At 35.0% G+C, this 14,744-nt stretch overlaps 3 protein-coding genes across 3 annotated transcripts; 1 reads left to right on the top strand and 2 right to left on the bottom strand.

Moving 5' to 3' along the window:
* The first annotated feature begins 2,505 nt into the window (after positions 1 to 2,505).
* LOC105133777 (random slug protein 5-like) lies at positions 2,506 to 5,399 on the top strand. The gene is made up of 6 exons (XM_011037887.1): positions 2,506 to 2,767; positions 3,255 to 3,513; positions 3,720 to 3,756; positions 4,124 to 4,229; positions 4,468 to 4,578; positions 5,019 to 5,399. Exons 1-6 carry the CDS (start codon positions 2,630 to 2,632, stop codon positions 5,133 to 5,135), a joined length of 768 nt encoding a protein of 255 aa, XP_011036189.1. The 5' UTR covers positions 2,506 to 2,629; the 3' UTR covers positions 5,136 to 5,399.
* A 488-nt stretch (positions 5,400 to 5,887) lies between these two features.
* LOC105133776 (cytochrome b-c1 complex subunit Rieske-4, mitochondrial-like) lies at positions 5,888 to 8,217 on the bottom strand. Its single transcript, XM_011037885.1, has 2 exons — positions 7,889 to 8,217; positions 5,888 to 6,823 (listed from the first exon to the last, which is right to left on the bottom strand). The coding sequence occupies exons 1-2, from the start codon at positions 8,070 to 8,072 to the stop codon at positions 6,180 to 6,182; spliced, it is 828 nt and encodes a 275-aa protein (XP_011036187.1). The 5' UTR covers positions 8,073 to 8,217; the 3' UTR covers positions 5,888 to 6,179.
* A 455-nt stretch (positions 8,218 to 8,672) lies between these two features.
* LOC105133775 (glycyl-tRNA synthetase / glycine-tRNA ligase) lies at positions 8,673 to 13,309 on the bottom strand. Its single transcript, XM_011037884.1, has 9 exons — positions 12,717 to 13,309; positions 12,071 to 12,453; positions 11,794 to 11,911; positions 11,354 to 11,548; positions 11,046 to 11,270; positions 10,652 to 10,711; positions 10,441 to 10,521; positions 9,953 to 10,358; positions 8,673 to 9,226 (listed from the first exon to the last, which is right to left on the bottom strand). The coding sequence occupies exons 1-9, from the start codon at positions 13,086 to 13,088 to the stop codon at positions 8,994 to 8,996; spliced, it is 2,073 nt and encodes a 690-aa protein (XP_011036186.1). The 5' UTR covers positions 13,089 to 13,309; the 3' UTR covers positions 8,673 to 8,993.
* Between the last annotated feature and the right edge of the window lie 1,435 nt (positions 13,310 to 14,744).

The following is a 14,744-nucleotide window of genomic DNA, read 5'->3' as shown; positions in this document are numbered from 1 at the left end:
TTAGAAAAGTTTGAAAAAAAAGTAATGTACCATAAATACATTAGCTATGATATAGGTGAGCTACTTTAATAAATCTAACCAACCAAAGAACAATATTGTGTCGGCAGATCACCAAAACTGCTTCTGATAAACTTTTTATCATTAAGACCAAAAGGCGATCTTTTAATCATAGCTATAAAATATAACGTCGTGTTCTTTTATGGTTTACAGTAGGGAATCTATCCAAGAAGTTCGTCAAGGCTTTAAGGTGATTAATTAGCAAAGTTTTATTTGCATTCAAAAAAAGAAAAGAAAAGGACAAGATAGGGTTGTGTTTTCCTTCACCAATATGGCATGATATATAATTTAGAAGAAAACTGAAGTCTAAATCAAGGATAATGACGATGCCACTCTGCTAATTGCTAATTTACAAGAGGCTCGACATAGCAGTGAAAGCAATATCCTGAACTCCTGAATCTTACAGAGGATGGCAAACCCTAGCAATGTAACAATGCTCTGAAATATAGAAATCTGAGTCTGTAATTGCTATTTCAAAAAGAACAGTTAATTACGTACATTTTTATTTCTTACTCGCAGATCAAAGCCAACAACTCGAAATCGAAAAATCACTTTCGTCATGAATAAAGGAAGATCCATCAATAATGGAGCGATTCTCCTGTGAAGGAAGGGGGAGGCAGCATGCGTAAGCACCAGAAATCATGTGGAGAAGAAAGGTGGACTTTCCATCAAACCCGCCCGCATTTAAAAAGGTAGTTGAATCCCCACGATTGGACAAACAGACATATAGGAATAGTAAAGATCCGTGAAGTTCTTGGGAATATAGAGGCTTAGCTAGGTTTCAAGTTCTGAAAATACCTTTTTTGTAAATTCGCTCGTGAAAGCCTATTTAAAGTTCGATCAAGAAGGAATTTTGATGGTGGGAAGGGTTTTTTACTTTCACTGCTTTTAGGTTATAGGTTTGAGTTTTTATGTGTATGTTTGTTATTTTTACAGTATTTTATATATTTATTAAATTTATAAGGTATTTAATAAATCATGAGATTAATTGTAATATATACAAGTTAGTTTAGATATTTATATAAATAAATAAATAAAATCTCGATGCATACAAACTTATCCAAAGATCTTCATGTTTTATATATATATATATATTCATTCTGCTCTACAATAAGATTCTGCTTGAACTATTAAAAAATTGAACCATCAATTGCCAAAAAAAAAGAAAGTAAGATAATTAAAATAATTTATTTTGTTGTAATATCATTAATTATACTTAATTTCTATTAAGAACTATTCATTATACTGTAAAGTTCTAAATTTCCACAGCATTAACTTACGATTTACTGTATTTTTATCTTGCTTTCCATCATAATCCTTGAGGAGTTGGTGTTGTAGAAATTTACAAAAAAAAAATGTTTTGAAGATTGATGATTGCCTCTATATATAAATATAAGTCTAAGCCAATGGATTATAGATTATTTTTTTTACTTATAAAATGGATGTAAATAGACCAACAACATAATCAATATATATAGAATATTTGTACACTTCACACCCAAAAATATTTAGAAAGATCCTCCTGCACTTGCATTAAGCTCAAGATTGAAGACATTTTATTTTATACTTCTTTTATATCCTAGAAATTAAAGATTGCTCGAAAATCTTCAAGATTTTATTAACGTTTTATTTCTTTTATTATAGACATAAACTGAAAATTGTATAAGGGATCCATATCACTTTATATTTTCTTTTTAAATATGATATAATGTAGTTAACTAATAATTATACACTTGACTATATTATATATCATAACCACATATGTCTTTGTGAAATATAATAATTTTATTATCAGATAGATCAAGCTTTTTGAGAGTGATGAGTCAGTTTATATATATATATACATATATATATATATAGTCACCTCACTTTTCAACAACTCAAGAAGCAAGAGTGTGCCCTCGACAGGCCATTACAGCAATTGTCCTGTTAACTTCAATTTACAGGGAAAGTTTTTCACCTAAAAAACTTGGACGGTTTGTTAACGGAAGATTCCCCTTGGTTAACGATGCCTGAATCAGTATGAGAGTATGTTAGTTTTTATATTAAAAAAAATCAATTTTTTTTTTGTATTTTAAAATTATTTTGAATTAGAAATAAATTTAAAAAAATAAAAAAAATATTTTCTCAATATATTTATAAAAAAATTACTATAAAAAATAATTACTATTACAATATCAAATAAATTTTTATATACTATTAAATTTTTTTAATAATGGTTGAAGCAACTTTTTTCAGATTTTTAATTTTTTAATATATATATATATATATTAAAAATAAAAAATAAAAATAAAAAATATTATTTTAAAATAAAAAATATTATTTTAAAATAAAAAATATTATTTTAAAATAAAAAATATTATTTTAAAATAAAAAATATTATTTTAAAATAAAAAAATATTTTAAAAACCAACATTTATCCACTCTCAAACATACTCTTAAAACGAACCATTTTAAAATCATTTTATTCTCCTCCTTGAATTAAAGTCAATTTCTAAGAGCAGAGAGAAATCAATCATTCTTATTAATGGATGAACAACAGAGTCCATAGACTTTACACAAAATTTAGAAAATGGAATTCAGTAACATAGAGGAATCAAATGGGATAATAACAGAAGAGGAAGAGAATGGAACTGAAATCAATGAGATTGAACAAAGAAAAGTGCGTCTCATGAGAGCCTTCGTTGAAAGAGAAGATCCCTCTGTCAAGGTTCCTTCTTTTTTTCTCCTTTTCTTCTTCCGAAGCAATATGCTTAGCGGGTTTTTGTTTTTACGAGGATTAATTATTGATAATACAGCTTTCTTGTACTTGATCATGTACCATTTGTTTTGTTTATGCTTTCTAAATTAGATCAGTGAAAAATTACATGTCGAGCGTGCTTTAAATCTTTATACTAGTTGAAGAACAGCGCATACTGATAGTTAACTTATAACCTGAATTGCTTAGTAATAAAAATTGTTTCGAAAATATGATGTCAATCACTTAACATCAGAGAAGCGGCTGCAAAATGCAGTATTAGGCTTAGAGTTGCAGTATTATCAAATTGCACAAAGGAAAGGTGTGAGCTTTAGCAAAGTTTCAACTAATTGTTTCTTAGCTTGATTCTCAACTTTTTTTCCTTGATTGAATTTGTGTTTGAGTCCAGTCATCCACATCACTTTCGTTCTGGGTTATACGTGTTTCTTGTGATTTTCAGGAAGTGGACGATTTGATGATCCGGAGATTTCTGCGTGCTCGAGAACTAGACATTGAGAAGGCGTCGACCTTATTCCTAAAGTACCTAAGCTGGAGGCGATCGATTATCCCAAATGGCTTCATATCTCCATCAGAGATTCCAAATGAACTTGCTCAAAACAAGTTGTTTATGCAAGGGGTTGATAAGCAGAACCGTCCCATAGTTGTGGTTTTTGGTGCCAGGCATAAGCCTTACAAAGGAAGTTTAGAGGAGTTCAAGCGTATGTAGTAAACCTGGAAGCTGCGTATTTTATTTTTGAATCCTGTGGTAACGCAGATGAGAACCGATAGTTTCAAAATTGCCTTGTTCTCTATCATCGACCATAAGAGAACAATTTTTTTTTTTTTTTTTTTTTAAGATCTGACATGGCAAAGTAGACCCGTGTAACCGTGCTCAACTAACATGGGAAATTTCTTTTCCTTGCAGGTTTTGTTGCCTACACTCTCGAGAGAATATGTGCCAGGTAATTCTGTCAGTCACAAAATTCTCGTCTCTGCTACTTTTGCTATCCTGGAAAATGATCTTTGGAGGAGAGGGCATCGGTTATTTATTTGAGTTACAGTATCAGTGCAGTAGTGATGCCAATATGTTATCATATCAATCTCATTCTATCTGGCTCGTCCTAATAAAACAAAACTAACAATTTATTTGAGCAAGATAGCTGGGTATGTGTACTAGCACTATACCCTTAGAAATAACAATTTCTAATGGAATCCAATCTAATAATTCCTTCTCGATCTCACAAGTCTCATAGAACCTGGTCAATTTTGTTATTCAGTGTTGGTTTTGAGCAAGCCAATCAAGCTTATGCAACATCTTGGGTTTTACAGAATGCCAGCTGGACAGGAAAAGTTTGTGTCCATTGCAGATCTTGAAGGGTGGGGATACACCAATAGTGATATTCGTGGATATCTAGCAGCATTATCAATATTGCAGGTTTGATGTCCCGTCATGCAATATTTCCATAAAAGCTACTTCTAATTTGTTGCATTTACTAAATTAAAGAGCCATACTGATCATAGCTCGCTTCACTTGCTTTAGTGCATCTTAAAATGAGCATTTAGGTGACCTTAAGATACACCACAGTGGTATAGTTGTACAAAAAAATTGCTCTGGCTGAGATGCTCATATCAGCAGCCTGAATTTTTTGTTTTTGTTTTTGTTTTTTTGACAGGATTGCTTCCCAGAGAGGTTAGGTAAATTGTTCATAGTTCATGTGCCCTACATATTTATGACTGCATGGAAGGTTGTCTACCCGTTTATTGACAGCAAAACCAAAAAGAAGGTATGGAACATCTTTCCTTGCTAGTATGCATTTTCCTACGTTTTGATTGGACCAGCAACAGCTGAACATTATGGAAACAGTTCCGCCAGCTTTATATTTTCTCGAAACATTCTGCAAATCTAAAAGCGAAGAGTATGAAGAGATCTGGATGGTGCCAAGAACGTTAATATACGAAAATGTACCCAAGGAAACCAACAACCTTTTTATCAGACAGAATCTCGAAAAGATGATTCCTGTTTTTGCTTATTTATTTTGCCAAAACGTCTAATTGCCAGAAATTCCAGAATCTTTAGATTTTTTTTTATTTTTTATTATTATTATGATGGTATACAGACTTTGGATTTAGACTGCATGGAGACAAGCCACGTATGCAGGTTGGCAGTTTTGGCCCGTCTTTTCTTTACCTTAATCCACCCCTTGTGACTGAATTTTTTTTGCAGATAATCTTTGTCGAGAAAAAAAAACTGAGATCCACTCTGCTTGGCGACATTGATGAGAGCCAGCTCCCAGAAGTATATGGAGGCAAACTGTCATTAGTTCCTATCCAAGACGACTAGCTAATTGATTTGCTGGTTAAATGACACACCAAGTTCCGGTTATCTGCTCCACAATTCACAGGCGTTGAGAAGTAGACGACAATACCTTTTTCTTTGGTGAATTTGAGAACTGGACACGAGAGCAATAGTAATACCTTTATCTGCGTTATTTTTATGTTATATGAACTCTTTTTTTCTTGAATTGGATGCTATGTGAACTCATGAATGGCCTATATAGCAGGAAAAGAAAATATAAATCTCCCACAATAAATGGAAATTCTGGCAGATGATTTTTCAATCCATTTAACAGCAAAATGTTGAATAGAAAGCATTCATAACCAAGCCTCCATCAGCCTCTTGATATAATAAAACTTTTTTGAATTTAAGACGAGCCACTGGTTCAAATCTTGTTCATTGACCAGCAGCCGCTAATTAATATCCATTGCGAGTTCTTTCTCCACGCAGTACGCCATGAAGATACTAAATTATGCATCCAAATTTCCAAATAGAATCCGAATTCATGTATTTTTCTGGCAGCCACATCCCCCCTCTGGGCCAAGATGTTTTGAGAACGGTTGTAACCCTGCGCTTGTATTCCTCCAAGACCAGTGTGCTTCATGCATGATCAGCAAGCACAATTCAAATCCAGCTAGCATTTGAGTAAATGCAGCTAGCATGATTCAAGTCCAGAAGTCTCCCAATGTCATCTTATCGCACTTTAAAATGTAAATGAAAGATCAACATTGCATGCCCGAAGAGAACTTGACAGCTAATAAGATAGCAACCATCCCAAGTTCTGATTATTTAGTGGAATGAATTCTGAGTACAACTACACTGAAAATACCCAATAAAATATCAAGGTGTATTATTCAGAAAAACATAGCCCCGCCAGTTAAAAGCGAAGATACACAATCCGAATTGATAGAGCATTAAGTGAACATGCCAACAGTTGAACAAAACAAATTTGCAAAAATGCCATCAGTGTTTCGCAGCTGTAGAGGACAATATCTATTATAACATCCCATGGGAAACTAGAGCTCCATAAAAGAGTTCTTGCAGGATTTCTCATCCAATAAGTAACTTGTTCTCCTCCATGAAACTGTAAGTGGGGACCTCTAAATTATAGGGTGCTGGACCCTTGCGAATCCTGCCAGAGATGTCATAGTGTGAGCCATGGCAAGGACAAAACCAGCCACCAAAATCACCAGCATTAGGTAATGGAATGCACCCCAAGTGGGTGCAGACCCCAATAACCACAAGCCATTCTGGATTCTTGACCCTGGCAGCATCCTCCTGCGGGTCACGAAGGGATGCAAGATCAACACTGTTAGCTAGCTTAATATCATCCTCAGTTCGTCTCCTGATGAAAACTGGCTTTCCACGCCACTTCACTGTAACAGTTGAGCCAGCCTCGATGCTAGAGAGATCAACCTCAAGGGAGGCCATGGCGAGGACATCTTTGCTAGCAGACATGCTCAGAACAAACTTGAGGATCAGAAGACGGATTAAGGAGGCATACACAAACCGGCCACCTGTCAAGACAAAATAGGCAAAGGCACGCTTGCTGGGGTCACCAGGTGGATAACGCTCATGATTGTGCTCATCATAGACAAACTTCGAGGTAGGGTTCTTCACAGCTGCTACAGTAGGCGGGAGATCTGAGATGATACCCATATCATGTCCTGAAGTAAGGGCTCCAGAAGAAAACCCTGTAAGAATTATCAGCCATTGGAAACTTCATTACACAGCCAAATTTTGGACAAACAACATCAAATAACAATATACAAAGGACATAAAGCTTGTGAAGACATTGCCATTGATGCAAAGAGGACAGGATCTTTCCATTGACAAAAACTATTAGTTGAGAAGCAATGACTTGGAAGGGAATATGGGAGTGAAAAAAAAAATGGTACATTAACTGAGTGACAATCAGCTACCAAAAACCCCTATACCCTATTCCTACTTCTCTAGATGAAACTTGTATGATCTTATACATTATTAGTAGCAGCGAGTGCTTACACACACAGCACAGAGATACTGATACCTGGCCTCCCATTCCATTGCTTTCTTATGAGAATAACAAGAACAGCACGGATCATTGACATAATAGCTCCCATAATATATATATATATATATATATATATATATATATCTCAGATTGTAGTTCATTACAGCTACCAAAACATTCACCGCAACTGAAGAATGTATCAGTAGTAATTAACCGCAGTTGCTGGCTACTAAGAATTACAGATACAATAATGATAGTAAGAGCAAACATAGCAAGTGGAAGCACACGCCTCCTTCCAACCGAGAACCTAAGCTATTCAATTCAGTTTGAACTTTGAGAATATGCTTAATTTAATATAACAGTAACAAAAAATTGGTACCGAAAACAAAAGTAGAGCTCAAAACTTCAAAATACTGAAGATTTGAACAAATAATTGTTGATAAAATTCTGAAAAAAATCCGAATACAAAATAAAACAAAAATATAAAAACTCATGACAAATCCACGGAAGATTTTTCATTCAATTCACAAGTTGTAGCAAACACGAAACCCTAAATCTGGTTGCGAAGAAATGGGACATCAAACAATCAAGCACACACATCGTAACACACACGAGAAAAAAGTTGTTTGCGGCAATCGATATTCATTCTTTCAATATAAAAATCCCCTAAACCCAGATATCGAATACATATATAAAGCACGTGGAATTAAAAAAAGAAAAGAAAAAAAAGAGGCGAAGCCTAAATCCAAGGAAAGAAAGAGGTGACCTCTGATTAGATCTGGAGTGAAGGAGAATTGATAAGGGGAGATGATGGGTCCGTAAGAGGCAGCAGAATCACGACCATCATCGCTGACGAAAGCAGTGTTTCGAGAGATGAAGGCGGAGGTTGTCTGCGACTGCGAGGACCTCCATGGTAAAGATGATAGCCTCCTCCCTGCTACTCTCAACATCTTCCTAAATATTCTTCTCTTCCTCTTTGCTTTTACCCTTAGGGCAGTGTGTCCGTTTCTCTACAGTCCAGAAAGAGAGAGATAGAGAGAGAGATCGGTTGGATTTGTTTTTTGTTTTTCCTTTACTTTTAATTTTGTTTTGTCAAATATTAATTAACAGCTACAGTTAGGAATCGTCTGTGGCCTAAACTAGAAGGGTTCGCAACCAACCCTTTCTTGTTTCGTTTAAACGACGTCGTTGCATGGCTCTCTCTACGCATGCTTCTTTATTTCTCCTATAATCACGGGAATTCTTACTTTTTTTCACTAGTTCTCTCCCACTTTATCCAATTTTATGTCAGCCCAATATTAACTAAAGCCCAACATGGAAAATAAATCATACATTTCGATTATTTCATTAAATATATCATTCGCTAGGGTGGAGCAAACAGACCACCAAAAAATAAAAATAAAAAACCTAACTCCATCTATCTTCGAAGACAAACTTCAATCTAACGCTGCCTCCCATGATCAATGGAAACGCGCACTAAATCTAGCACCAATTCCAAAATCAAAACTCGTGAATTATATTTTCCATGCATGACTGAAGCTATGGTAATCTGGACGATGGAGCTTTGTTTTTATTCCGAGTATGGCCTCTGAAATTGAATACCAAAAGGAACGAACCTGCCAGGCTCAGCTCAGTTTATCGGTCCTGAGAACCGAATGACAGATAGAAGTCTATAATAGATAAAGAGCTTCAGTTTACAAATCACAAGTAGATTTTTCTGTAATTCATCAGTTTTGTCAGAGATAATTGTCAGATTTGACGGCAAGACATTACAGTATTGTGTAGTGTAAGAGAGGAGTGGTGGGGGAAAGTAGCCAAAATCCAAGGCATTGTCGTATGCCTAACAAATTAGGGCCACTGTCACGCAAACTCTAATCCTCTACAGATCCAGAGGAGTGGTGGGGGAAATTTGCCCACGCATCAGCCCACGTCGTGTGTCCTTCAGTTACCGACTTCACAACTGATGCTGCTTCTTCCACATTAACACGGATTTGATCCTTGCTATCCCTCTCTCTGATTGTCACTGAGGATGTTGAATCAACAGTTACTGCAAAGGGGACACCCAGTTCATCTGTTCTTGCATATCGTTTACCAATTGAGGTGCCTATGAACAGCATTCACACAACCAATTAAAAAGAGCAAAGTTATGCAGTGCGGAAATTTAAGCAACCTCCTTAATGCAATTAAGAACGGAAATGATGCTCTATGTAGAGAAAAACGTGTCCATATGCAACATGGGGGAGGAGGGTACCAAGCGTTCAAACACTTCAGAGAATAAGATGGGATTAAAACGCCTATAAATGGTATAAGCATCATGAAATTTTAGTATCATTACAAACCGTTTTAGATTATTCTCGTTATTTGCCCTCAGAACATACAAGACAAACCACAAATAAACTCAAAGTCGTTATTTGCAATTAAAGAGCAAGAAGATATATCATATCACTTAGGCTCCAAGTCCCTGCATGGCATGGAAATTTATCCAATCTAAAAATATTTGCAAGCCTTCATTTAATAATGTAGTATTTAGTTGTGACTCTTGGCAACGACAAGAAATTTGCCTTTTACGAGCATCATAAATAAATGTTGCTGGTCTTTTTTCCTTTTTTATATAAATTTTCCTCCTTATTTAGAAAGTTCAAAACAGGCACACTTCAAACCTTCTTTTAATTTTTCAGATAAAATGCACAAACCCAAACATATACACAAACATTCATCAAAACATGCCTAAACCTAAATCACATGTCAATGATTACAAGCTACACGTATTTCTTAGTAAACGATGGAAAATGCCTCCAACTAAACAACAAGATGATTTATCTACACTCACCTGTAATATCAATCTTATGAGAGATTCCAGCAGCAGTCAACGACTTAGAAATAATTTTGGCAACATCCTCATACTGCTGATTCTGGACGAGTGGAAACACAGTGCACTTTATAGGTGCCACAAGAGGTGGGAAACGGAAAACATTCAGCTGCTCATCCCCGGCTTTACTGGACCTCATGTAGAAAGAGTGCTCAAAGAGACAGTAGATTATACGGCCAATGCCAAAAGATGGCTCAATTACTGATGGTGTGAAAGTTCTCTGGTGTTCCTTCTTCTTCTCCTTTGAAATTGATACCATGCTCTTTTTAATTGTCACATTTTCCCCAAGAGTGCAGACATAAAATTCAACCTCCCCTTCGGTTTCCAGAGAGGACTTCATGTCCAAAGCTTCCTTTTCATTCATTGCCTAAAAAAGGGGGAAAATCATACCTAGAACAGGCACAAATAGTTTTATGATGTTTATGTCCACTGAGAAATTTCAGCTTTACCTCCAAAGCTTCAACCACTTTTTTTTGGTTACCCTTGAAAGAAAGCCCCAGCTCTTTCTTCACTGGTGCTATAACCAGTTTCTGAAACCAGAACATTAAAGGTAAGATATAGCAGGAGTCCACCATAAACAGAAGAAATATAAGGACTTAAACTTAGTGCAAAACAAAAATTTGGAAATGAACATAGAATGATGACAGTGAGTGTGATTACCTCCACTTCCTTAGGTTCTGAAAATTTTTCATGGGCCACAAGAGGAACTCCACTTTTGTCCTGTCAGAGAAACAAAAAAAACTCCCATGTATTTACTATTTCTAGTTTAAAAAAATTAAAGCAGATAAATTCTTAGCACTTCCTTGCTGTACTTGTTCTGTCACTTGATAGCATAAGCAGATACAGTTTCATATATGATGCATGCCGAGTTAAAGATGACAATAGCACATACTAGTGACATGATCAGGGCTAAAATGAAATCACCCTCGGAATTCTTCCCTAGCAGGATTATAAGATAAAGACATGAATGAGAGAATTCACATCCACCTATGTGCCTGCTGTTACGCACTGCAGCTGTCAAATTTAGACATGCATATAGAAAAGAGATACTCACCGTGTGAGCACGCAAGTCATATGCAGATCTATCTGCAATACCAACACACTCAATCCAACCATATGAAGACTCAATCTCAGCATCCCAACAGTCTGCAGCATAGTGGGCCATTTCATTTGCAAGATGTTGCCGGAATCGCAATCGGTCTTTGTCTATACCAAGACAAGTTAGAAAAAGATACACTCTCCCAATGAAATAGCCAAGAGTTTCATTGTTGACAATTCCCTAGATGAAACACATGATAGCATCATGACAAAGAGGGTAATGCAGAAGACAGAATGATAATTGAAAATTACCACCATATTAACCTTAGAAACAGCTTCACCAAGGCGAATTTTCTTTGCAGATTGGCCAGAGACTTGTTGTTCTCTTGGGAACATCAAAAATTCAAGATCTGCAACTTCAGAGTATTTTGGGTGAGATTTGTCCTCAGGATCAACAAAGTGCTCAATCTCTGCTAATGTGAATTCACGAACTCTTAAAAGACCTTGGCGTGGAGAAATCTAGAAGTGAGAGAGACCATATAGTCAGATCTGTGAGGGAAAAAACATCATAACAGCCAAGAGAGCATGCAAAACCATAAGACGACTTTCAACATCGTCAATATCAGTGGAACAAACAATTGCGACAAACACGACTATATTATGAAATATTGTAGCTAAAAACAGAATAACTATAGGGATTTAAAAAAATCACTGCAAAAATAACTTGTGTGTGCATTCTCTAAGACTAAGAAAAGAATTAAAACCTCATTTCTGAAAGCCTGGCCAATTTGAGCAGCAGCAAAGGGTAGCTTGTTCCCATTGTAATAATACAAGTCCTTAAAGTTAACAAATATGCCCTGAGCTGTTTCAGGGCACATATACCTTTAACATAAAAAAAAAATGGGAGATTGTTTCAGTACCTAGGTGGAGAAATACAATGTTGCATATATAATGAAATGCTGCAAACTCAAAACACAGATTCAGTACATCATTGTTATAGAAATTACATAAAAGAAATCAAATTTATTGTAAAACACTCACCCAGGGCTCAAACCAGAAGGACCAATTGATGTTTGAAACATCAGGTTGAATGGATAAGGATCAGAAAGTGGATTCTTTGTGTCTGGAGCTGTAATACCATACTCCTTGATTTTCGCACCTAGCTCTTCAGCAGAGAGATCATCCAGGACAGCAAGTACATGTTTCAATTCTGCAGCCTTCTCTGCACTTATGCTAAGATCTTTCTGGATCTTCTCGTTACAGAAGTCCTTAAGCAAGTGGTCCGCCCGATAGCAAGTTCCAGTTTTCTCATCCTTGACCATAAGGTCCGTGAATTTATCCACATGACCAGATGCTTTGAGAACAACCTCAGGCGTCACACATGGGCAGTCAACCTCCAACATATTCTCCTCAAGGACAAAATGCTGCCAAAACATCAATAAATTTCCTAATTAGTACACAAATATGCAACAGGCCTGCCAAATATTCTAATTCCTTAGACCTTTCAATCCAGTTGGGTAGTTTTTTCTTTGCTTGAAAAAGTAAAGTATAAATCGATTCAAAAATTTGACCTTCTGAATGTAATTAATTGCATTGCAATTCTTTGCTATAATTTAAATTCAACATTGATTGATTCAGTTTTCAACAATCAAAGCAAAACAGTGACAGAGCGATCAATCATCTTTACCTGGCGCCAAAAAGAAAGAACATTAGACTTGACGGCGCAACCAGGAGGCCCATAATCATAAAGCCCAGCGACACCACGATAAATCTTAAAAGAAGGGATATAAAACAACTTCCGTTCAAGTGTATTTACCACAGCTTGACGGAATGCTTCCTTATTAACAGAACTATCAGGATTGCCACTAACGGCAGCTTGAAGTTGTTTCTCAATCGAAGACTTCTCTAATTTCAAGGCGTTCAGTTTTTCAATTGCCTCATCGACATCAGCCTTTACAGCATCAGAAGCTTTGAGTTCACGGACAGCGTTTCCTTGAGATTCGATTGAGGATTGTTTCTCGACGAGAGCGCGACGGAGGGAATACTCGGAGGAGGCCATGGCTGCTGAAGGTTTGTGGTGGGTTAGGTTTGAGGATGGAGATTTTTTGGGGTGTGGGCAATGAGAGAGAGTAAATAGTGGCCAGTGGAAGTTGATGAGGAAACCAGGGATTATGAGAATGCGCACACAAGATAGCGAGAGACCGAGAGCGAGATTCTTGTTTTAGTGCGTTTTTTTTTTTTTGGTCACTGGTTTTTTTTTTTACACAATTTTCTCGCTAGGGTTTACACTTTACAGGGATATTATATTGGTCAGCAGTGGTTTCCTAAAGCGGGGTGTTCGGTATGCTGGTTAATGCAAACCCATTTCGATTTTGTTAATGGACTGGGTGCAATTTTACACGTGGTTGGACTTTAAAGGTGTGTGTTCTCCAAAGCCCAGACCAGACGAACTAGTGTTTCAGGTAAAAGAAAACCTCAAAGGCCTGACTGAACGAACCGAAAAGGTTCTAGTGGATGTGAAATTTAATCAATTCTCAAAACACAACATTTGTTACCCAAACACTGTTTAAATTTTTCTATGAAAACTTAGGAGACTATTAAGAAATATATATATACAAACTAGTTTTTTCAAGTGAGGGTTAGTTAAGTTAATTTAAATTAAAGAAATTTTTCAGTGTTTTTTTTTTAGCTTTAGTATTTTTTTTGTTAGGTTTTTTTTTAAATTTATTTTTTTATTATAATCTCGAGGAGGAGATTAGATAAATTAATCTAGATTAACTTATATTTTTTTCTTTGATATTACTTTTAATTTTTTTGAGTTATGATCAATCTTTTCAATTCTATTACCTAATACTAAATCTTAAACTTCATATTTTTTTTATTTTTTTTTTGCAACCTCGTATCTCAATTTACATGCAAGTAATATTAACCTAAATTTACTAAGTTTATCATTATTTGAAGACTTAGCTTGCGATATAGTGGATGCCTCTTATCCAAGTAATAGCTTTCTTAAAAAAGCCCTGTGGAAAATATAATACTACCCGGCTATACATCATAAATTTTTTAGAGCGTATTTAAGAATATAATTATGATTATTTTTTAAAATATTTTTTACTTAAAAAATATATTAATAATATATTTTATTTTATAAACTAATTTTTAAGATCAGTACATTAAAAACATATTAATTTTAAAAAATTAATTTTTTTAAAAATACTTTTGAAAAGCAATACCAAACCGACTTTAACTTTCCAATTTTTCACGACTATGATCTTGGGCTAAAGAAGTGTATGGATCAGCTTTTATGTAAAATAAGCTACTGATTGGTATGGGAGATTATGAATAATAATTTTTATTTTAGTTCTGTTTTTATTAAAAAAATAATCAAATTAATTTTTTTTAAAAAATCAAAACCAGTTCAAACTGATCAGTTTTGATTCGGTTATTTTAGAACAAAAATCAGTTCAATTTGGTTATTTTATATTAAAAACCAAATACTTTATTATTTACTAGGATTATTTTTGTAATTTTTAATGGGTTTGGTTTCTGTTTGGCTCGGTTTTTTTTCAATTTAACTTGGTTTTTTTTTAATTCGGTTTGTTTTTTTATTTCAAACTTATAAAACTAAAATTAAATCAAATAGGTTGATTTTCAAAAAAATTCAAATTAATTTTTTTTATAATTATTTTTTTTTTTTCTTGATTTAATTGATTTT

Source organism: Populus euphratica, unplaced genomic scaffold, assembly GCF_000495115.2.
Source record: "Populus euphratica unplaced genomic scaffold, PopEup_1.0 scaffold37.1, whole genome shotgun sequence".
In the NCBI taxonomy this organism is placed as follows: Eukaryota; Viridiplantae; Streptophyta; class Magnoliopsida; order Malpighiales; family Salicaceae; genus Populus; species Populus euphratica.
The sequence above is the reverse complement of the archived record's forward strand: the minus strand, read 5'-3'. Positions and strand labels throughout refer to the sequence as shown.